Source organism: Primulina huaijiensis, chromosome 15 (genome assembly GCF_012295235.1).
Source record: "Primulina huaijiensis isolate GDHJ02 chromosome 15, ASM1229523v2, whole genome shotgun sequence".
In the NCBI taxonomy this organism is placed as follows: Eukaryota; Viridiplantae; Streptophyta; class Magnoliopsida; order Lamiales; family Gesneriaceae; genus Primulina; species Primulina huaijiensis.
Genome location: NC_133320.1, coordinates 21,810,508 through 21,830,746, shown reverse-complemented (window position 1 = coordinate 21,830,746; position 20,239 = coordinate 21,810,508). Strand labels below are relative to the sequence as shown.

Genomic DNA, 20,239 nt, shown 5'->3' with positions numbered 1-20,239 from the left:
TAAACATATTCCTCCTAAGTTCTTCGCATTCACCAAGGAGCTTGAGAAGAATAAATGTATTGATGTTCGTCACATTCAATCAAGTGAAAACTCATCAGATCTCTTCACAAAGGCACTTCCTACGACAATATTCAGAAAGCACATATATAATATTGGGATGCGCAATCTACGAAATTTGTGAAGAATTGTTCGTGTCAACATGAGGGGGAGTTTACGTGACTGCACTCTTTTTCCCTTACTATGGTTTTTATCCCAATGGGTTTTTCCTAGTAAGGTTTTTTACGAGTCAGTATAAAAACACGTAATGTATACAATCATCATGATCATCATCACAAGGAGGAGTGTTGAAAAATTATTTAAAAATGTGAAAAATATTTGTGTTGAAAATGTGAATGTTGAATGTTGAAAATTAGGTAAAATTAGGTGTTGAATATTGAAAATTAGTGTGTGATGATGTAGTTAATGATGTATTTTATTTTTGGATTATTTGTAAAAATTTTCTATAAATAGATCTCTCATTTGTGAAGAAAATCACAATTGAGTTGAGAGAAAAATATTATAAAGTGTGTAGTGTGATAATATTAAGAGGTTGAGATTTTTACTTTTTACCGTAAATTTTTACTTTTTCACAACAGTATTTATATTTTTTTAAAAAAGAATATCTTAATGGGTATTCTGCTAAAATAAAAGTCCAATAGACGGAAAATAAAGAGAAAATGCGGTGAGCGTGGATCGAACACGCGACCTTCAGATCTTCAGTCTGACGCTCTCCCAACTGAGCTATCCCCGCAGGTGTGAAGGTGATGGAAACTTTTGTTTAATATAATGTAAATGTAAAATGGTATTAAAAAGACGTTAAGCGGTGAGACGACAGTGATTCATTCCTCTGACAAAAACCTCATGATGTCTACGAGGTGCAAGTTTCCGTTCATTTTTCCCATCCTTTTACTGGTTTCATTCTCCATAACCGCCGCTGTGCCGCCGCCTGTCGGAATTTCGTACTCCCAATATTGCAAAGGCACTGTTACGGAGTCAACTTTACTGCCCGACCCGAATCCTTCACTCTACCCGAGAACTCTTGCTCTGCGCCACGCTTACGTTGATTACAGGGGGAACGACACGAAGGGCGATCTTGAAATTCCCAGGTCTCTCTTCTTTTCGGCCCGCCGGGCCTACAGGACCCAAAACAATGCCGTTTTCAAAATCGAAGCGGTGTTGAGTCTGAGCGGTGTTCGAGGTCAGGACCATCTTCGTGGTAATCGCACTCGTCGTGGGTTGCGGCTCATTCATTACCGACCGCCTCGGATTCCGGTGTCATTAGGAGATACCTGGAATTCTGCCACTTTCACCTTAAATGGGTTTTGGGATTGGAGCAATGGGAAACTCTGTATGATTGGCTCAGGTTCTAAACAGTCGAGGACAGATCATGTTGTTTTAAAGCTTGATTACTTGAATTCTTCGAGTATTTTCAATAGCTTTGTTAATGGCACATTCGAAATATTCAATGTAAATGCTGACGGCATTAATAATCGGTTGTTAACTATTTTGGGTGTGAATTTGAGGAAATATAGGTATGAGTTGATTGATAAAGAAATTGCAAACAAGGGATTTGATTCATTAGATGATACTACTGATGTTTCTTTAGGAGTTGAGGATTTGGGCCAACGGTTATGCTTATTTATTAGAAGATCTGGTTCAGTTGAACTGACATATGAGAATGATTGTGAAAGCGTGAATTGTAAGTTTCTCGGGAGAGGAAATAATATTTATACACCAAGTACGTTGAGCTTCAACGAAATTGAGTGTTCAGACGATGGGAGAGTAAGATTCTTGCTGGATTTTGGGGATTTCGGGCATAATGGCCATCAGTTGCCGTTTGAACCGAATATGAGTTTGATTAGTGAAGGAAAATGGGATGCTAAGAAAAAAAGACTCAACATGGTTGGATGTCGCATTTTTCGTGATTGGTACGAGGATTTTGTTGGTGAGTGTTTGATAAGGCTGAGTTTTAGATTTCCAGCTAGGTGGACATTGAAAGAGAGAAGCTCCGCAGTGGGGATACTGTGGAGTAGTAGAAGTTTGAACGAGTCAGGGTACTTTGGCAGAGTGGCACTAGCTAGCAAAAGGAATACAAATCCTATGGCTGTGCATTTGAGATATGAATATACAGAAATCGAGAATGCGAAGAGATCTTGTGCTAATAAGACGATGCATAATGGTATAGGAGCTGAGTTCCCTGATGGATTATCATCTGACCTGAGGTTTGATATCGTTGGTGGCAATAGGAATGTGAAAAATTTATGGGGTTACTCATCCCCTCTTTACGTGGAAGATAGGCGTTATCAAGCATCTGTATTTGATTTGGAAGTGAAGTCTCCAAGGCAGATGAAACAAAATTATACTGGTGCGCTCAATGTCAGCTATGTGCTGACCCTTTCATCTCCTTACAATTTTAAGCTCAGCAGTGAATATTTGCTGATTAAGTCATTTGAAATTTCTGCTGAGGGGTTATATGACAGTAAAAGTGGGCATGTTTGCATGGTTGGTTGTATGCATGTTATTGAGTCATCTAATGTGAAACCGCCTCATTACTCATCATTGGACTGTGAAATTCTGCTCAATATTCAATATCTGCCTCTCCATTCAAAAAATGGAGCTATTGCAAAAGGAACTATTAAAAGCATTCGGGAAAAGTCTGATTCTCTTTATTTTGAACCTTTTGAGTTTTTTTCTCGCTCCATTTACTCTGGTCAAGCTGTAGAATCACTGTGGAGAATGGATCTGGAAATCACCATGCTTCTGGTTTCGAACACGCTATCATGTTTCTTTGTCTGTCTGCAACTATTGCATGTTAATAGGCACCCAGATGTGCTACCCTTTATTTCTACCATGATGCTCGCTATGCTCACTCTAGCACATATGGTTCCACTACTATTGAATTTTGAAGCTTTCTTGGTTAGGCGAAATGGTATGGATTCTTACTTTCATAGTGACGGATGGCTCGAAATGAGTGAGGTATTAGTGCGGATAATAACCATGATAGCTTTTTTATTGGAATTTCGTCTACTCCAGTTGACCTGGTCCGCAAAATCTGGAAATGAAAGCCAGAAAAACCTCTGGATGTCTGACAAGAAAGTTTTATATGTATCTTTACCTATATCTATGGGTGGTGGGTTGATTGCTTGGTTTGTCCACGCGTCGAAACAGTCTAATCTGAGACCATCACTCAGGATCCATCAACTTGGATATAAACAAGAATCTTTATGGGGTGACCTTAAATCATATGGTGGTCTGATCTTGGACGGGTTTTTGCTCCCACAAATTCTCTTCAATCTTTTCTGCGATGCAAAAGAGAAGGCACTCGCCCCTTCCTTTTACGCAGGAATCACAATTGTTCGGTTAATGCCACATGCATATGATTTTTACAGGTCTCATAGTTCTACTTTTTCATTGAATTATATCTATGCAAACCCAAGATTAGACTATTATTCCACAACTTGGGATATTATCATATCTGTTGGAGGTCTGTTGTTTGTCTTTCTCATTTACTTGCAGCAGAGATATGGTGGCAAATGTTTTCTTCCCAAGAGATGGCGGACATCTACATATGAGAAATTACCCGTAGTTAGTGCTGAATAACTTTTTGGCAACAATTTGATTTGTTGCAAGTGCTATGATATACCATGAAATTTTTAGTTTTTTTCGCGTATGTTTGAAACTTGTACAGTTATGGGAATGTGTTATTTTTTGCATGCTTGTAACTGGATACATTGCCGCTTGCTCTGAGCTTAGTGGCACCTTGTTTATATTGTTATCAAACGCTATATACTTCAAATGCAAATTTTGTGTAAATCAGTGTTACGTGGTGGGCATCGAGAATTGAGATTTGTTATTTATCAAATTTAAATTAAATTGTTACTCTTAAGAACATACATGATAATACCAAGATTGGATTTTTCCATGATTATTTTTTGTTTTATACTTGGAAAATTGGGGTACTTTCTGTCAATTTAATGGGGATCTTCATCATTTACTCACCAAACTATGCGATTTAATTGGTAGTTTTCCATTTTCTCCGACATCTCTCTCTGAAGAAAAAACCACTTTCTTAATCGAAACCCGAGTATTTGCTTGATTCGACTGAAAACTAACACATGAAAATCTCCCTTCCCATGAATGCAAGCAACTAACATGGCGGAACAGACCGTAACTGGCCATCCTTGATAAAACTAGACAACTTATCGAAAATGGCCGTCAATGAAATCCCCTCCATTTTTATCAACTTCGTGAATTCTTCTTCCTTTTCCACGTACGCCCGGGTCTCCAAAAAATCCAAGCAAGTTGTCAACTGATTTTTAAATTTTGGCGAGCATACTGAGACTGCTTTTTTCAATGCTTCCACGGATTTAGGCACTTGATTCTTTCTAAGATATCCACCTGCCAAAAGGATCCATGTCGTCATCAAAGGACTACCCCCTTCTGATATTCCTTTGGCAATAAGGTCTTCAGCCTTCTTCAAAAGACCATCTGTACAATAAGAATCAATCAAGACGTTGGGGACTCGGAAATCAATTTCCAATCCACTTAATTCCCACTCCTCAAAAATCCTCTCAGCACCTTCGACATCATTAAACTTCACCAATGCGCGGATCATGCTAAGGTAAACCTTATTGCCAATCTTGTTAGTCAGCTTGAATTCGTTCCAAAGTCGGTGAAGCTCATCCTTGTTTCCAATATCAGCATATAGGTTGAGGAGGATGGTAAAAACAAATGTCTTATCTCTAGGGGATTTTAATTGTCCCTCCAATTTAGTCAGCATTGGCAAAGCTCTGTCATTTAAGCCCATTCTCAAGTAACCCTGTATTGCAGCAACATATGTCTTCCAATGGGGGATGGCCAGTTTATCAGATTCCATAGTGGCTACAATTTTATCCATTCCAATAGAGTCAGAAGCCCAAGCACAGGCACTTAAGCAGATAGATTGAGTGAACTGATCATGGGGAATGCCTTTTGCTTCCATTTCAGTGAGCAGATCATGGATTTTTTTCATGTCTCCTACTCGATAATGTAAGTTCATCATAAGGTTGTACCATATCGGTTTACTAGCATAACCTAAATCTCTAGCTTTCTGCATAATTGACTCTGCTTTATCCACAGATTTAACCAACATATAGCAGTTCAGGAGGGCAAGATAGACAGAAAAGCTTTTCTTATTTTCTGGAATCTTATTGAAGTAATCTTCAGCTCTTTCTAGGCCAAAAACTTTGAATATCAGTTTCAGTCGTACAGCAGCATCATAAAAAGACATGGGAAAGCGTCTTTCATTAGTCATCCAGAGAGACACCTGAAAATCAGAAAATGAACTCAACCAACATGGGAAGAGCAAAAAAATGAACACCTTTCTTGTTTTGTTAATTCAGATTAGGCGTCTTAATTGTCGCCTCGCGTAATTCTTCAGTAAACTTTATGACGAATTTGTTTTAATTCTTCCTCTTCCTATTTATGGTTTGCATTTGTGTTAATGTGATTGCCCTAGTGCAGAAAACCTTTGAAGCCCCGAATGTGCATATATTTTGGGTAAAAAAACATGCATTTTAAAGACATGATATCTCGTTCAATTTCTAAATAAGAGCGAGAAAAGTTGAGAAATAGACAAACCTCAAGAGCGTGTTTGAATCTCTTGTAAAACCGCAACTCCTCAACGATTCTTTGAAGCTCCTGTTTGTCCACATAGTTCCCTCCATTCACCCAACCGTCGAGCACCGGTGTCACCGACACATTCGGGTCGCCGAGCTGTGATATTTTCCGGTAAAGAGATTTCGAGTTCGACCCATTTTTTGAACTAAATAGCTGCCTTTGGATTCTATGGATCAAAGAAGCCGCGCTCGAATTCGGGGAAGTAGAAATAGTAAAGAACCGCATCGATGGAGACGAGGGCTTTAGGAAGTGAAACTGCAAAGAATCCAAATGTGCACTACTATTTGGATCGGGTTTTTGAATTCTTTACATTTTGGGCTTGCTCTGGTCCATGAATTTGGGCCTCCTTTATTCAATAATTAGATATGCTTCTCATAAAACTAACCATCAAGTCAATAAATATTCATATAAAATTTTGGAAACAAAAAGATATTTAGAAAAAAATGAAAAACTACAGAAAAGAAAAGGGAGATATTAGGGAAAAAAGGGTACTGTTGATTGAAGTTATGTTCGGAATATGCTGTTAATATTATAGTAATGTTGTTTCTCGTTTGTTTGTTTGTTTTTTTTTTATAATTGAAGGTATTCAACTAAAAAAAAAAAAAAAAAAAAAATTAAAGGTATTTAAGTCAACTTACTAAAATAAGATTCGTGTATTATTAAATAAAATTATATAAGTTGAATGGGAATTCAAGGGTCATCTTAAATTCCAATTTTAAAGGTCCAACCAAAATTTGATTTCGAACAGAATAAGACTAACGACCAGAAATACAGTTAGTAATAAAATTATTACTCAATTAATTTTTTTAAAAATCAAAGTAAATAACTGATCCTTTGATCATGTTTATAACACCAACAGCAGAATACTCTTAACTACATTATTATTATTATGATAAAAAGGAAATGGTAGAAATTGTCAAACTACATCTGATAAACATGTCTACTACAGCTTCAACCTTCACAGAAAAATCACAAAAGACACAAAGGTAGGAACAATATGTAACTTTCATGAATACGAACGTCTATGACTCAGTACCGTTTACTCGGACAAGGTATCCTTCAGTTCACCTTTTTTACGCATCTCCATCACAATATCACACCCTCCTATCAACTCTCCTTTATAGTATAACTGTGGAAATGTTGGCCAGTTTGAGAATGACTTCAATCCTCGCCTCACTTCATCATCACTAAGAATATCAAACGATCCAAAATCCACTCCCTCTTCCTTGAGTGTAGTCACGACCTTGGAGCTGAAGCCGCATCTTGGAACATCTGGGGTGCCTTTCATAAAGAGCATGACAGGTGAAGAATTTATAAGCTGTTTCAGACGATCTTCGAGCTTCTCTCCAAATGGGACCCCTTTTTCGGCTAGAAGCTTCTTTAGCTCTCCGCTCTGTTGCATCTCCAACAATATGTCTGATCCACCTATAAGTTCACCCTTGATGTAAAGTTGAGGATAACTGGACCAATTGGAGTATAGTTTGAGCCCTTGACGAACTACATCATCCGAAAGAATGTCGAAACTCTCAAACTCCACTTTCTCCTGCCTGAGGATATCTACTACTTTCCGGCTAAAACCACATCGTGGTTCATCGGGTTTTCCCTTCATAAACAACATGACTGGACCCGAATTAACAAGGGTCTGCAAACGGGAAGTTGTAGCTGCATTCAAACCTGAAGGGTCCATGCTGCCGCCTTTTCCTACATCAGGTCCAGTGAGTACCTTGTTGTCCAATATCTGAATTCCGTGATCTCTAAAAACATCTCTGAGTTCACCGCTTTCGTGCATGGCAATGGCAATATCACATCCCCCAAGTAGTTCCCCCTTGCAATAAAGCTGAGGAAATGTTGGCCAGTTTGCAAATTTCTTTAGTCCCTCGCGAACTTCATTATCGGTTAAAATATCAAAGCTTCCAAATTTGACCTTCTCCTTTTTCAAAATATCAACCACTTTTTGACTAAAACCACATTGAGGGGCCTCAGGGTTTCCTTTCATGAAAAGCATGACTTGGTGAGAATTAACAAGCTCCTGAAGCCTCTTCTTGAGCCCATCACTTGTACCAGAATGCGATTGGCTACCGTTTTCAGAAGCATGGGTTTCTTTAGCCAAAGCCTTGACTGATTCAAGAATAGCAGGCCCAGCAGCCATGCCAAGGCTAGCAGGAGCGGCAGGTTCTCCGGGAACGATTGAGCCTGCAACTTTGGCAACCTTGTTGGCCAAACTCGACGGGTTGGCACCTTCTAATGTATCAACTGCTTTGCCACCCTAATATGACAAAAAAAGTACATTGATCGTTTAAAAAGGCATTAAACTTAAACTAGATGATGCACATTAGCAGGAGTGGGTTGTATGGTTGAATAAATGGATGAAGGCTCATGGATTATAGAAAATGCAATGGCCGTCCAGAATTGAAAAGTTTGCAGCAGTAAACTAATGGAGAAGGTAATAACTGATGGAATGAGCACATTTTCCAGAATATTACATGGAGTTCACAAGAACTTCTCAAAATAGTTGCTCTGATTCAGTAATAAGTGATAACATCTAAACATGTCTATGGCAACTGACTAGTACACGGAAAGGATAAATAAAAACATCCCTATTCTTTTACCTTAAAGAACACAAAATATGGGACAGCAGAAACAGAATACACCTCAGAAATTTCAGGTTGTTCTTCAGCCTCAACCTGTACCACCAGAAAAAAATTATGCCAGCAATGGGCACACTAGCCAGTTCAAGAAAAATTATAAATCCGACAAAGATAGAAACGTGCTTAAAAAGACAAAATAATTGACGGAAAACATGATAAAAACAAAAAGAGAGATATCAGAATTGTAGCCTCATTTTCGAACTTAACCCTCAAAAGCAACGAGGAAATGTTACTTTAAGTTAAACCAACTAAAATTACACATAAAAAATTGACGATACAAACCAATAGTAGCGAAACAAGTGTACCAAAAATTATAATGTACTGATTAAGTATTTTATAAAAATTTCACTGGAGTGATCCTTTTTATTTGAGAGCATGAGTATTTCACACAGTATTGACACTGAATCACCACCACTTTTCTAGGTTTGGATGGCGGCCCACCATTAAACAACAAACTCGTGTAATATATAAGGAAAGAAAACAACAATGAACATCCCCCCACCCACCCCTCTTGGCCTAACATTCAGTACCCCATCTACAATTTGCGATATCTCCTCCAACACCGGAACATCCACCAACAACTCGCTATCGTGATCTACAAAGGCAATATATGACTGTATGAGTAATCCAATGAATGATTTGATGCACGTTTTGCCAAAACAAATTTACAATATACACAAGTTTAAGAGTTAAATACATATTAGATGCAAAAACTATGAACCAGCAAACAACATAGGTAATGGGCAAGTCTGAGCAATGCGATGATGGACAACATGGAGGCTTTTGCATCAGCAGGTAAGGCAAAAGATATTATAAACAACTTCTATTGACTTTCTCGTTTACTTTTCAAAACTACAGGACTCCGTTAATTAACTCTCATCCTTCAGATATAGCTTAAAGTAAGAAAAAACGTAGTTCTGTAGAAACAGAAGACATAGGTACTCATAATTTTTTATATCTTTTCTTTCCAACCCCTGCAACTCCAGAATTTTCACCTGTTTAGTCCAATCGAATCCAAAGAACGTCATTAGCTAACAACTTCCTGGAAATACTTTATTTTAAACATAAATATACAGAAAAAAAACATAGGGTGAGACTTGATTTCAAATATATTCACGGTTAATGATCAGAAAAAAACTGTATCGATACACAACATCAATGTATCGAATACCCTGAGAAAGTGAGCGAGAGGGAAATCCGTCGACAGATGAGAAAAAACTTGATCCATGTGCTTGGAGGCATCACACCACGAAGCCCAAAAGTGTAGAATCACCGGACTTCCACCGCCGATGGCGCTGTCAAGTTCAGCCTTCGATTTGACCTCTTTCACCGCTCCTCCGCTGCCGGCCGCCATTGTTCTCGAGAAGATACCCTACCTGCTTCACTCAAACGCCAAGCGCACTCGAAAGTGGCAATTCAGTGCAGTTGCCGTTAGATTTAGTCGCTCCGTTAAAAGATTGCAAGGCATGAAGATGCGATCTTAATTGGGCTCGTTGAGATTCATCGTGGCCCTTAAAATAAACAAAATAGCCCAAAAAGAGTGTCCAATTGAAATAATGGGCTTTCTTTTCAGCCCATTTCCAGTTTTCCAGCATAGTTCCAAAATGAGGAACAAGTGTGATCTCCCCTCGCCTTCGATTGAGCTTCGTCTTATCGTGCTCCTATGAGTTTCATTATTCACACATCATACATACATACAAACGCATGGACCTAATGTGAAACAAGAATATGTTATTGATCGGTACCTAAAAATCAAAAATTTATACAAATATTTGGACATAGATTTTATTTGGAAGAAATTATTAAAAAACTTGAGAAAAAAATTCGAAGAACTGATTTTAAATGACATCAGCGTTCTTGTGAATATTGGAAATCTTTTACTAACAAAATGAAATATGGTGAATTTGATTAGATTTAGTCAAGCAACCGAAATCCATGGTTTCAAATACCTCAACTCAGATACATTTTATGAGACCGAGTTTCGACTGATAAAGTATATGAGTTGAATCAAATATGCTAGAAAGTAAATGATTCTAAATTTCTTTAGCTGATCACTCCAACTTCATGTTTCCTTGATTTAAGAACAATATCCAAGCTCAGAATATGTGATATGTGCATATTACCTATTTCTAAGGTTTTCTCACAAACAATAACGTCTACGTATTCATGCTACTGTGGGAATATAAAGTCCCTCTCCATCATGCCACAATTTCCACATCAAATTGATTCAATCTCTGTATTTCCAAGTAAAATGGTGTCACTAAAATGGCCTTGTGTTGTTGATCTTCTAATTCTACTAGCAAGCTTGACAATTTGCTCTTCGCTCATGGTAGCAACTTCATCCTCTCCCTCTCCCCCTCCCCATACCGGAACCACCATCAACGACCCCAAACTCCACACCCGTGTGGATGCTGTTCACCTGAATGGGGGTGGCCACGGCGGATATGATTGGCCTGTTCCTGATTTCGAAAGTCCACCTTTAGTAACTGGCAATCCGTGGCCGCCGACACCTTGCTACTGCGAACCAATCTACTGTGGTAATCATGGTGACTGTCATGGATGGACAATGCAATTTTCTTATCCCATACAAGCTACTGGTGCTTCCAAGATTAATATCATGCATGATGAAGCCGCTGCAATGGCCCCTGAATCAGCCTAAATGCAACTTAAATTCAGTTGGGATCGATTAGCCTGATCCCACTGTAATTTTTGAACCTGAAGATGAATGGTGTCATGTAATCTTAAAGCTTAACAATGCTTAATTCTGAAGTTTATCAATAAGACATCGAGATCTTTTTCTCAATAAAATCTTCTACAACCTGCTAGTTGATTTTATATTTCAACTATGAGTGCATGCAAATTAGAATTGACACATATCCAATGGATACGAACTGCTTCGCAGTTGGTCCTGCATGTTTCACAATAAACAGGTCCACATATCATGACAATAAAAAATATGGCATACCGTTTAAATTTCCTGAAGACAAGAAATGAGGCAGTATCGAGACCCAACGAAAGAATATTTACTTGATGTATGCAACCGTACACCCATAATTCATGGGACTTTCCTGTTCAAATTTGGCAACCCGGGGGTGGTTCCGTAGTAATTCAAGCACAAGCTCCTTCAGAACTCCTGTGCCCATTCCATGTATGATGAAGAGAACTGAATTAACACCGCTTGCGTTGATGGCCATGTTGACATTGAGCTTAGCTTCCGCAGCTCGCATGCCACGTAAGTCCAAGGTATTCTTCGATGTCTGCACGACAGGGCTATATGAAATTTCCCCATCTTTTCTGTCTTCCGAAAGAAGACTCAGACTCCGTAATCGTCTTTTCTGCTGACCCTGTGATATAAATTACAAGATACTAAAGTTAAAACCATCCGCTGCACAACATGAGCTAGAGAAGGGCTAGCTAAGGTGTTGCCCCCTCCCTCTTAAATTTTTTAAAATGCAATGTTTGGTAATGTTTTTAATTTTTTCATTCACCCAAAATAAAAACTAATTACATCACAATCTTTGAAAAAAATTATTTCATCTCATTTTCATACTTTTGAACATAATCATTTTCAGCTTAATCATTTTATTAAAATATTCGATTATTATATAATCTTTTGGCTCAATACATCATGCCGGATGATGATACACGCAAGAAATAGATATTATGTAGAGAAGGTATATTACACTTTTTATCCAAACCTGTCTTTTTGAGCGTGGAGCTGAAGCCAGTGCCCCGTCAACATCTTTTAGAGCACTTATACTGCCCAAGTTTACACGGGCTCTGATTTTTCCATATTGTACAAGAACTGTGTCATCATTAGCCGGTGCTTCAACAACAGTAGCCAACTTGATTCCTAAACCCTTTACATGGACTTGCTCTCCAATTTCTGGGAAATGGAAATTTGTTCTATCAGCAGGAACGTTTTCAGAAATCTGATAAGCTTGAACAATGGATGCTATGGCAGATTCTGATTTCTTCCAAAGTGAATTGAATTGATCAGGAGTAGTAGTTGTCAATTCGTTGTCAAATTGTTGAACCACACTATCAATCTCTGCCTTCACGATTTTCAGTTCCTTTTGAATCTGTTGAGTTTCCTTGGCTTTGAGAGCTGCTTCACGGTGGTCAAGATCACCCGCCTCTTCAAGAATCTTCATATAGGGGAGAAAGGAAAAGACACGGATCAAGAGATGTGAACATATTGTGGTTGTAACATAAAGAAAAACTTTTCTAGGAATATTTGCTGAGAACCTGCTTCAGTTATCACGCGAAAAAAACATATGATAAATTAAACAGGATATTCGGTCAAATGGCAACTGTAAGTAGTGGAGCAAGCAATAAATTGCAGATGTGTTGCCATCTAATGTTTAGTTACTTCTAGAGATCTTCAGTACTTAGATGTAATACTGAAGAGTAAGTAAATAACAATTCGTAAAATTAAAAAACAAATCCAAGCTCATTCCCATGGGACATTTCAAATACCAACAGAAAAAGATTAAACTTTGTCAAAAAACATAAATATTATAAACTTAAAGAAAAATACGTAGACAAGCAAATACGATAAACATAAGCACATTTGAACTCATAACTGAAGCAGCTATATCGACCCCCAACAACTTTTGCCCATCCAAACTATATGTAAAAGTGGAATTCATCTAGAAATATTACTCTCCGACCAATATTAGAGCCATACCTCATTGTAAAGTTTCATGGTGTCTGAATGAAGAGACAGAGCTTTTTTAGCCTGTGTTTCTAGTGTATTCCTTTCTTCTGTCAATGACTGAAAAAGCAAACTATTCCGTTTCTGCATCTTTTCAGGTCTTAACTTCTTTATCCACGATTGTGCCCCCGAAATGATTTTCTCATCAAAGCCTATTGTTTTTGCAATACTCAAGGCATTTGATTCACCCATGCTTCCCCACAAAATGCGATAGGTAGGCTGCAGAGATTCCAATGAAAATTCCATCGCTGCATTCTCAAAACGAGCATCCTTCTCTTTTAAACGAGTTAAATCTGCATAGTGGGTTGTCACGACAGCTAAATTAACTCGATCCTTGAGATATTGCAGTATGCTGGCTGAGAGAGCCACACCCTCAGAAGGATCAGTTCCACTTCCAATTTCATCGAGAAGGACTAGAGTTTTTTCAGAAGCCACTTCCAAAATTTTACAAATCCGTGATATGTGGCCACTGAAGGTCGAAAGGCTTTGTTCTAGAGACTTTAATCGAGATAAAAGTTTTAAATCAGTAAGAGATGTTATATCATTATAAATGTTAGAAATGAAATAGTATACTCTAAAATCAGATTTAATATTATTATATACATCATCATTTATGTTTGTGATTTTCTTATTAGGAAATATTTCCTCTCAAATTTATTCGCATCTTTTTTCACCTTTACATAGTTGTGATGATTATGAATCGGGAAACATTAACGAGAGTATATAGAGCTTTGTGGCTGAACCATGTAAATTTTATGTTGGTTTCTTTTCTCTTTTCCCAATCTACTAATCATTTAAAAGTGCAACTAGATAAAAGGCATCAATGGAGCATCTTAATTAACAAGCAAAATGTGGGAATGAGTGAGAAGTGAGAATATTACCTGACGATCACCAATATCTGCCAGAACAAGATCAAACCAAGGTAGCAAAGGATTGTTTTGAGCGGGAAGGTACATTCCAGCTTTCGACATTATCGAAGCCAATCCCAGAGTTTTCATAGAAGCTGTTTTACCTCCAGTATTAGGTCCCGAGATTACTACCACCTTTTTTCCAGGTTTGATTTTTATATTAATAGGCACTGGAAAACTAGATGCACCAGAAACAATGTCAGAGTTTTCTGCAAAAGTGTCCTGTCCTGAAGAGGGGAAAGATTTTCTCAATGATGATTCAAGCAGCAAAGGATGTTGTATACCTTCCAAATCTACTGATAATGAGTAATGCTTGGAATATTCACAACTGTCTGAGCTGAAATTTGGACAGACCCCATTCATCCATCGAGCATGAGAAGCTCTAGCAAAAACAAGATCTAATTCCAATACTCTATCTAATAGAAAATTTATCTCTCTACTTGAATGAGCAATTTCAGCGCTAAGCAAACTCAATATGGCTTGCTCCTCCATCTTCTCAGAATTTGATAGCCTCACCTCAAGATTATTCAATTCAACCGCTTCCCTGGGTTCCATAAAGTAAGTTGCTCCAGAACTGCTAGTGTCTAAAACAACCCCTTTAGGCAGTAAATGTCTATATTTGGTTTTGATAGCAACACACATTCTTGACCTACGAGTAGTCACCAGCGGTCTATCATTTCCACCAGACTGAAATATTTGAGTCGCGACACGCCTCATCATCAATCCCAGATTCTCCATGTTCCTTTTCCTTTCAGACCTAATGAATTCTAATTCTTCACTGGCTTGGTCAAGGATTACCGAAAAGTCACAATTTATACAAAATCCTATCTTCTGCTCCAGTTCTATAAGAAAATCACAATTCTGAAGAATTTCAAGCAATGGAGATAACCTGCTCCAACGCAAAAGGCAGACATACTCAGTGAAACAACTTACTGCTAGCAAAGAGGATCATTTATGCTACATCATGTGCATCAATTAAATAAAACGAGAGCATTTGTTTCCCAAAACTTATTCAATTTTCCAGAGAATCCATTTATTATTTTACAATACATGCTGCCCCTACCAATGCAAAAAGAGGAAAACATATTCAGAGAAGCATCCAATAAGGACAAATTAGAACTGATAAAACTTAGGTTGTTATTTGGATGAATGGATTTGAAATTCATACCTTATTTATTTATGCAAGTAGAACTTGAAATCTATATTAGTTAACATGAAACACTACATATAAACTGTTGGTATCAGGTACGACATCTTGAGACAATAATATGAAAATAAAATATAAAATTGGACATCGAGATCTACGCGGAAAATCCCTAAAAATTATTAGGATAAAAACCACGGGCAAGATGAAAATAATTTCACTATAATATTTTATGGTGTACAATCACTCACTGTGTTCCCAAAGAAAACACACTCTCTTAATACAGGAGAACAAACACCTCAAAAATATTATAAACTAAGCATTCAAATACTATGAGATGAGAGAAAAACTCGAATGAATAAGAAATGAAGTGAATTGATGCACCTATTTATAGGCGTTCTTCCTCGTCTGAACGCAAGAAACTTCCACATAATTCCATCGTCTTAACATGGATATAAGTTCAAACATGATGCCTAATATAATAAATGTGTAGCCCTATGTTTTTTACTTTGTGCAATTCTCTCACATAATTTGCCGACATTTATCTTTCTTGGAGATTTGATTTGAGTGTCAAACACATCTCCTTACATTTTTTCAATCTTGTCATTCCCCGATGTTTATATTTCCGCTAGGCCACTTGAAGATTTACACCACTCAAACTTATCAGTGTTCACTGGCTTGGTCAGAAATATCAGCTATGTTATTCTTTGTATGGATCTTCTGTGTATTCAAACTTCTATCTTCTACTACTTCTCGAACAAATTGAAATTGAACTCCAATGTGTTTAGTCCTAGAATGAAAGGCTGGATTCCTTGTGATGTGCAGGATGCTCTGACTGTCACAAAACAAAATAACCTTATTTTGTTTGTGCCCGATCTCCTCCACTAACCTTTTAATCTATATTGCCTCTTTGCAAGCTTGAGTAGCTACCATATATTATGTCTCCATTGCAGATAACGCCTTAACTGTTTGTAGTTTTGAAACCCAACTTACTGCTCCCTCTGCAAGTGTAAACACAAACCCAGTAGTAGATTTTCTCTTATTACGATCACCTGCATAATCTGAATCGACATAACCCTGAGTGTAAAAGCCGATCCTCCATAACATAATGGAACATTTGAGGTATCTTAATGTATCCAAAGATCCTCTTAACAGTGTTTCAATTCTCTCGTCCAGGATTCGACATATACCGACTAATTGCTCTCACTGCTTGAGCAATGTCCGGTCTTGTACAGATTATGACGAACATCAAACTTCTTATTGCTGATGCATATGGTACTCGAGACATCTTTATTCTATCTGCTTCACTTCTAGGACACATCTCGGCTGATAACTTAAAGTTAACATGACGAGGGGTCGAATCGGCTTACTATCTTGTATGTTGAAGTAATGTAAAACTTTCTTCAAATAATTGTTGTGGGAAAACCAAATCTTTTTGTTACTTCTGTCTCAATGAATTTGCATCCATAGAATCTTATTTGCTGGTCTCAAGTCCTAAATATCAGATTCTCTAGTCAACCGTGCCTTCAATTCTTAGACTTGATATTTTTCGGATCTACTACCAACATGTTATCAACATACAACAGCAAAAGGATGTCTACTACCAACATGTTATCAACATACAACAACAAAAGGATATAATTATCACCACACGTCTTGAAATATGTACAAGGTTTTGCACTAAGTCTGTTGTATCCAAAGCTCATGATATAAAAATCAAATCTCTTGTACCAACACCTCGGTGTCTGTATGAGATTGTACATAAATTTGTTCATCTTGCAAACCAAGTTCTCCTATCTTTTCCTGCAAAACCTTCTGGCTGGAGCATATAGATTTATTTTTCAAGATCTGCATGAAGAAATGTCGTTTTCACATCTAGCTGTTCTAGATGTAGGTTAAACATCGCACACAATCCAACACTACTCTGACTGTTGTAAGCCAGATCACAAAAAAAATTATCATTGAAGTCAATGTCTATTTCTGAGCATACCTTTTTACCACCAATCTATGCTCAAGCTTTCTATGCCATAACACTTGTTAATTCTTCTCCTGAACCAATCGATGCAATGGCTAGTTCCGTCTCTTTGTGTGTTTCTCCCAAATGTACATACAAATTTGCAGCAATCTTTTCCACCTTCATAACCACAAGCGCGTCTTTCACAATTTTTATGATTTCGTTCTCGATACAGTTTTTGCACCCGATATCATCCAATTGCCCCAATAACAAAAGATTTTTCGTCTGCCCTTTCCCCATGTCGTACATCATGTATGGTGCGAATGGTGCTATCAAATATTTTTATTTTGATAATACCGACCCCAACGATTTCCAAAACATGATCATTTCCCATGAATACAGATCCTCTTCAGACTGGTTCATACTAATCGAACCATTCTCTCCAAGACGTCACGTGCCACGTCGCTCCTGAATCCATAATCCATGTGTCACAAAATTTGTGTCTGCCTTCTGCAACGGTTGCCGCTTCGTTGAAAAATATTTCACCACTACCTGAACTACTGGCCATATGGAGAACCTTTCTCAATACTCGTACACTCTTTCTCGAAGTGACATTTACCACCATATTTAAAGCAGTAAATATTTTTCTTCTTACTTCTTGACTTTGATCTACCTTATCTTTGGCTTTCACTGGAGTCACAGTCCATAAATCTTATTTTTATCATCGGTAAAGCCTCTGTCTGCTTCAAAATTACCAACTTATCTTCCTTACTCTTGCGTCAGCTTTCTTTTCCGAGAACCACAGTTAATACATCATCGAATTTTAGAAAGCCCGTAAGGATGATGTTGGTTAAATTGATGATAAGCTAATCATATAAATCTGGTAAACTTTGAAGTAGAAGATATTCACGTTTTGTTTCCTCTATTTTATGCCGTATATATGTGAGTTGGGCAAATAAAGTATTTAGAGTGTTGAGATGATAGGTCATCGACGAAGATTCCGCCATCCGAAGAGAATAATACCTTCTTTTTAGAAAAATCTTGTTGTGTAGTGACTTGACCTTGTACATTTTTGTCAGAGTATTCAAGATAACTTTGGTTGCTTTTATCTCATTTATACTTGACAGTAATTATTCTGCTATGACCAAGTGTAAATTGACAACAACATTATCATTCATCATTTCATCTCATTCCACTTTCTATCGTCCATCATTTCTCTCGGTCTATCTCTAGTAACCGCCAATCAATTCTCTTTTTTTAAAACTATTTGTATCTATATTTTTCACAACATAAATTGCTCTCGTTGAACTTTGTTATCTCGTACATGTCCGACATTATGTTTACAACACTTTAGTAGACTGAACAAAATAATCTCACCTTAATAAAAATTCTCAAAAAAATCTTTTTGACGTGAAATATCAGTTAGGCTGCAACCACAGAGCATACTCAGAATTTTAATAAATTTTAAACCAAATATCTGATACACACCGATATTTAAGTGAGAAAATCCTAAAAATTATTAAGGTAAAAACCACGGGCAATATGAAAAAAATTTCACTATAATATTTTACGATACACAATCACTCACTATATTTTCAAAGAGAACACGATCTTTTAATACTGGAAACAAAATCTCGTAAATATTATAGAACTGACGACTCAAATGTTAGGAGATGGAGAAAAACTCGAATTAGATGAAAATTGAGTTGAATTGACCACCTATTTATACGCGCTCTTCCTTATCTGAACACAATAAATTTCTGCACAATTTCTTCGTCTTAACATAGATATAAATTCAAAAATGTTGCCGACTTAATCATGAAATAGAAGAATCTAAATTTTATGATTTTGTGGGACAAAAATATATTTAAAAATATATTGAAATCCATGGACACAACCTTAAAAGAAAATATATTTAAAAAAAATCTAAATGCAGAAGCCTAGATGAACGCTTACAACTATTTACATACCTATTAGGCGAATCATATCTGAACGAAATCTCCTCCAACTGTTCGAGCAAAGACCTTGCTGATCTTAATGTCCTAGCTACAGAACAAATCTCTCCGATAGAGAGCATTTCACCTGCAACTGATGCATCGACGACTGCCGAAACATCTTCCACTCCAGAAAAATCCAACCACCGGGAGAGTGCCACCGCCGCAGAGGTCTGGGCCAGAAGACGCTTGCTCTCGAATGGGTTTTGTCCTACCGGGATACTGGCAGCATTGGCCGCATCGAGGCCCATGGGAGTGGACGTGAATGCGGAGAGCTGCTTGCAAACGAAAGGCCATTCGAGGATTTTGAGGGTCTCGGCTTGAAGGGACTCCGCAAGTTTGAGTGGCGGAGACTGGGAAGCGACAGAGATATTGGCAACGACACGCGGCGGAGAAAGTGTGTTGAAGATGATGAAGCTGTGGGCGATTTTCATGGAAGGAGAGGCGTAGTTACGAATTTCATTTGGTTGGACCAGCAGCCTTTTTTTATTTTAAAAACAATATTATCCTTTCATTTTGTTATTTAGATATGAACAGCAGTCAGATCGATCGGACTAAAATATGCCATCATCCTACGACAAACAATAATATTAAGAGAAATAATAAATATACATACACATATAATTCGCAACCGTTATCCATATATATTAGTAAAATACGTACATACATGATATTATTATATTTTTAATTTGATCAAATAATATTAAAATAATTAACACAAAAATATTTTCAATTTAAAAGAGAAGTTTTGTTTAAATTTTTTTCTATGAAAGATATGGAGTGACTTGAGTATGTTTTAGTAAAGTAAGAAAAATAATTATGAAATTAAATATTTTGGTATCATCTAAAATAGTTACTCTAAAAGTCTCAAATTTAATAATAATAATCACAAAAACTCTTGTGAGACGGTCTCACGGATCAATTTCGTGGGTCGAATCTTTTATTTGGGTCATCCATGAAAAAAATATTACTTTTATACTAAGAATATTATTTTTTATTATGAATATCGATAGGGTTGACCCGTCCAACAGATAAACATTCGTGAGATCGTCTCACAAGATATCTATTCTAATATAATATATATAATATAGATACACTAAATAAATTATAAAAAGATAAATATACACGACAAAAAATTAACTTTTTCGAACAAATATTAGATGTTCCATCCAAGTCA

General features: G+C 37.1%; 4 protein-coding genes and 1 non-coding gene across 6 annotated transcripts; 1 reads left to right on the top strand and 4 right to left on the bottom strand.

Annotated features, from left to right (window-relative positions):
* Window positions 1–717: 717 nt before the first annotated feature.
* TRNAF-GAA (transfer RNA phenylalanine (anticodon GAA)) lies at window positions 718–790 on the bottom strand. Its single transcript has one exon. It is a non-coding gene; the product is annotated as a tRNA-Phe (tRNA).
* Window positions 791–903: 113 nt separating this feature from the next.
* LOC140959410 (uncharacterized) lies at window positions 904–3,639 on the top strand. Its single transcript, XM_073417250.1, has one exon. The coding sequence runs from the start codon at window positions 904–906 to the stop codon at window positions 3,637–3,639; it is 2,736 nt and encodes a 911-aa protein (XP_073273351.1).
* Window positions 3,640–4,152: 513 nt separating this feature from the next.
* LOC140958803 (pentatricopeptide repeat-containing protein At2g20710, mitochondrial-like) lies at window positions 4,153–5,974 on the bottom strand. The gene is made up of 2 exons (XM_073416367.1): window positions 5,659–5,974; window positions 4,153–5,344 (listed from the first exon to the last, which is right to left on the bottom strand). Exons 1-2 carry the CDS (start codon window positions 5,920–5,922, stop codon window positions 4,187–4,189), a joined length of 1,422 nt encoding a protein of 473 aa, XP_073272468.1. The 5' UTR covers window positions 5,923–5,974; the 3' UTR covers window positions 4,153–4,186.
* A 501-nt stretch (window positions 5,975–6,475) lies between these two features.
* On the bottom strand, window positions 6,476–9,810 carry LOC140959097 (monothiol glutaredoxin-S17-like). The gene is made up of 3 exons (XM_073416849.1): window positions 9,517–9,810; window positions 8,307–8,381; window positions 6,476–7,963 (listed from the first exon to the last, which is right to left on the bottom strand). Exons 1-3 carry the CDS (start codon window positions 9,697–9,699, stop codon window positions 6,737–6,739), a joined length of 1,485 nt encoding a protein of 494 aa, XP_073272950.1. The 5' UTR covers window positions 9,700–9,810; the 3' UTR covers window positions 6,476–6,736.
* Window positions 9,811–10,393: 583 nt separating this feature from the next.
* On the bottom strand, window positions 10,394–19,568 carry LOC140959096 (uncharacterized). 2 transcript variants are annotated; one of them, XM_073416847.1, is made up of 5 exons: window positions 19,039–19,568; window positions 13,944–14,859; window positions 13,036–13,560; window positions 12,029–12,493; window positions 10,394–11,689 (listed from the first exon to the last, which is right to left on the bottom strand). In XM_073416847.1, exons 1-5 carry the CDS (start codon window positions 19,494–19,496, stop codon window positions 11,369–11,371), a joined length of 2,685 nt encoding a protein of 894 aa, XP_073272948.1. In that variant the 5' UTR covers window positions 19,497–19,568; the 3' UTR covers window positions 10,394–11,368. The 2 variants fall into 2 exon arrangements, with proteins under 2 accessions (XP_073272948.1, XP_073272949.1); XM_073416848.1 differs by having other exon boundaries at window positions 12,044–12,493; window positions 19,039–19,566.
* Window positions 19,569–20,239: the final 671 nt, after the last annotated feature.

Excerpts from the sequence above, each read along its gene's own strand:
- LOC140959410 (XM_073417250.1), top strand. The coding sequence starts at position 904 with ATGTCTACGAGGTGCAAGTTTCCGTTCATTTTTCCCATCCTTTTACTG.
- LOC140958803 (XM_073416367.1), bottom strand. The coding sequence starts at position 5,922 with ATGCGGTTCTTTACTATTTCTACTTCCCCGAATTCGAGCGCGGCTTCT. Across the intron at positions 5,345-5,658 it reads GATTCAAACACGCTCTTGAG|GTGTCTCTCTGGATGACTAA; the intron begins GTTTGTCTATTT and ends TCTGATTTTCAG.
- LOC140959097 (XM_073416849.1), bottom strand. The coding sequence starts at position 9,699 with ATGGCGGCCGGCAGCGGAGGAGCGGTGAAAGAGGTCAAATCGAAGGCT. Across the intron at positions 8,382-9,516 it reads CTCTCGCTCACTTTCTCAGG|GTTGAGGCTGAAGAACAACC; the intron begins GTATTCGATACA and ends CTGGTGGTACAG. Across the intron at positions 7,964-8,306 it reads CATATTTTGTGTTCTTTAAG|GGTGGCAAAGCAGTTGATAC; the intron begins GTAAAAGAATAG and ends TTGTCATATTAG.
- LOC140959096 (XM_073416847.1), bottom strand. The coding sequence starts at position 19,496 with ATGAAAATCGCCCACAGCTTCATCATCTTCAACACACTTTCTCCGCCG. Across the intron at positions 13,561-13,943 it reads CAGATATTGGTGATCGTCAG|TCTCTAGAACAAAGCCTTTC; the intron begins GTAATATTCTCA and ends TCTCGATTAAAG. Across the intron at positions 12,494-13,035 it reads CCATGAAACTTTACAATGAG|ATTCTTGAAGAGGCGGGTGA; the intron begins GTATGGCTCTAA and ends CCCTATATGAAG.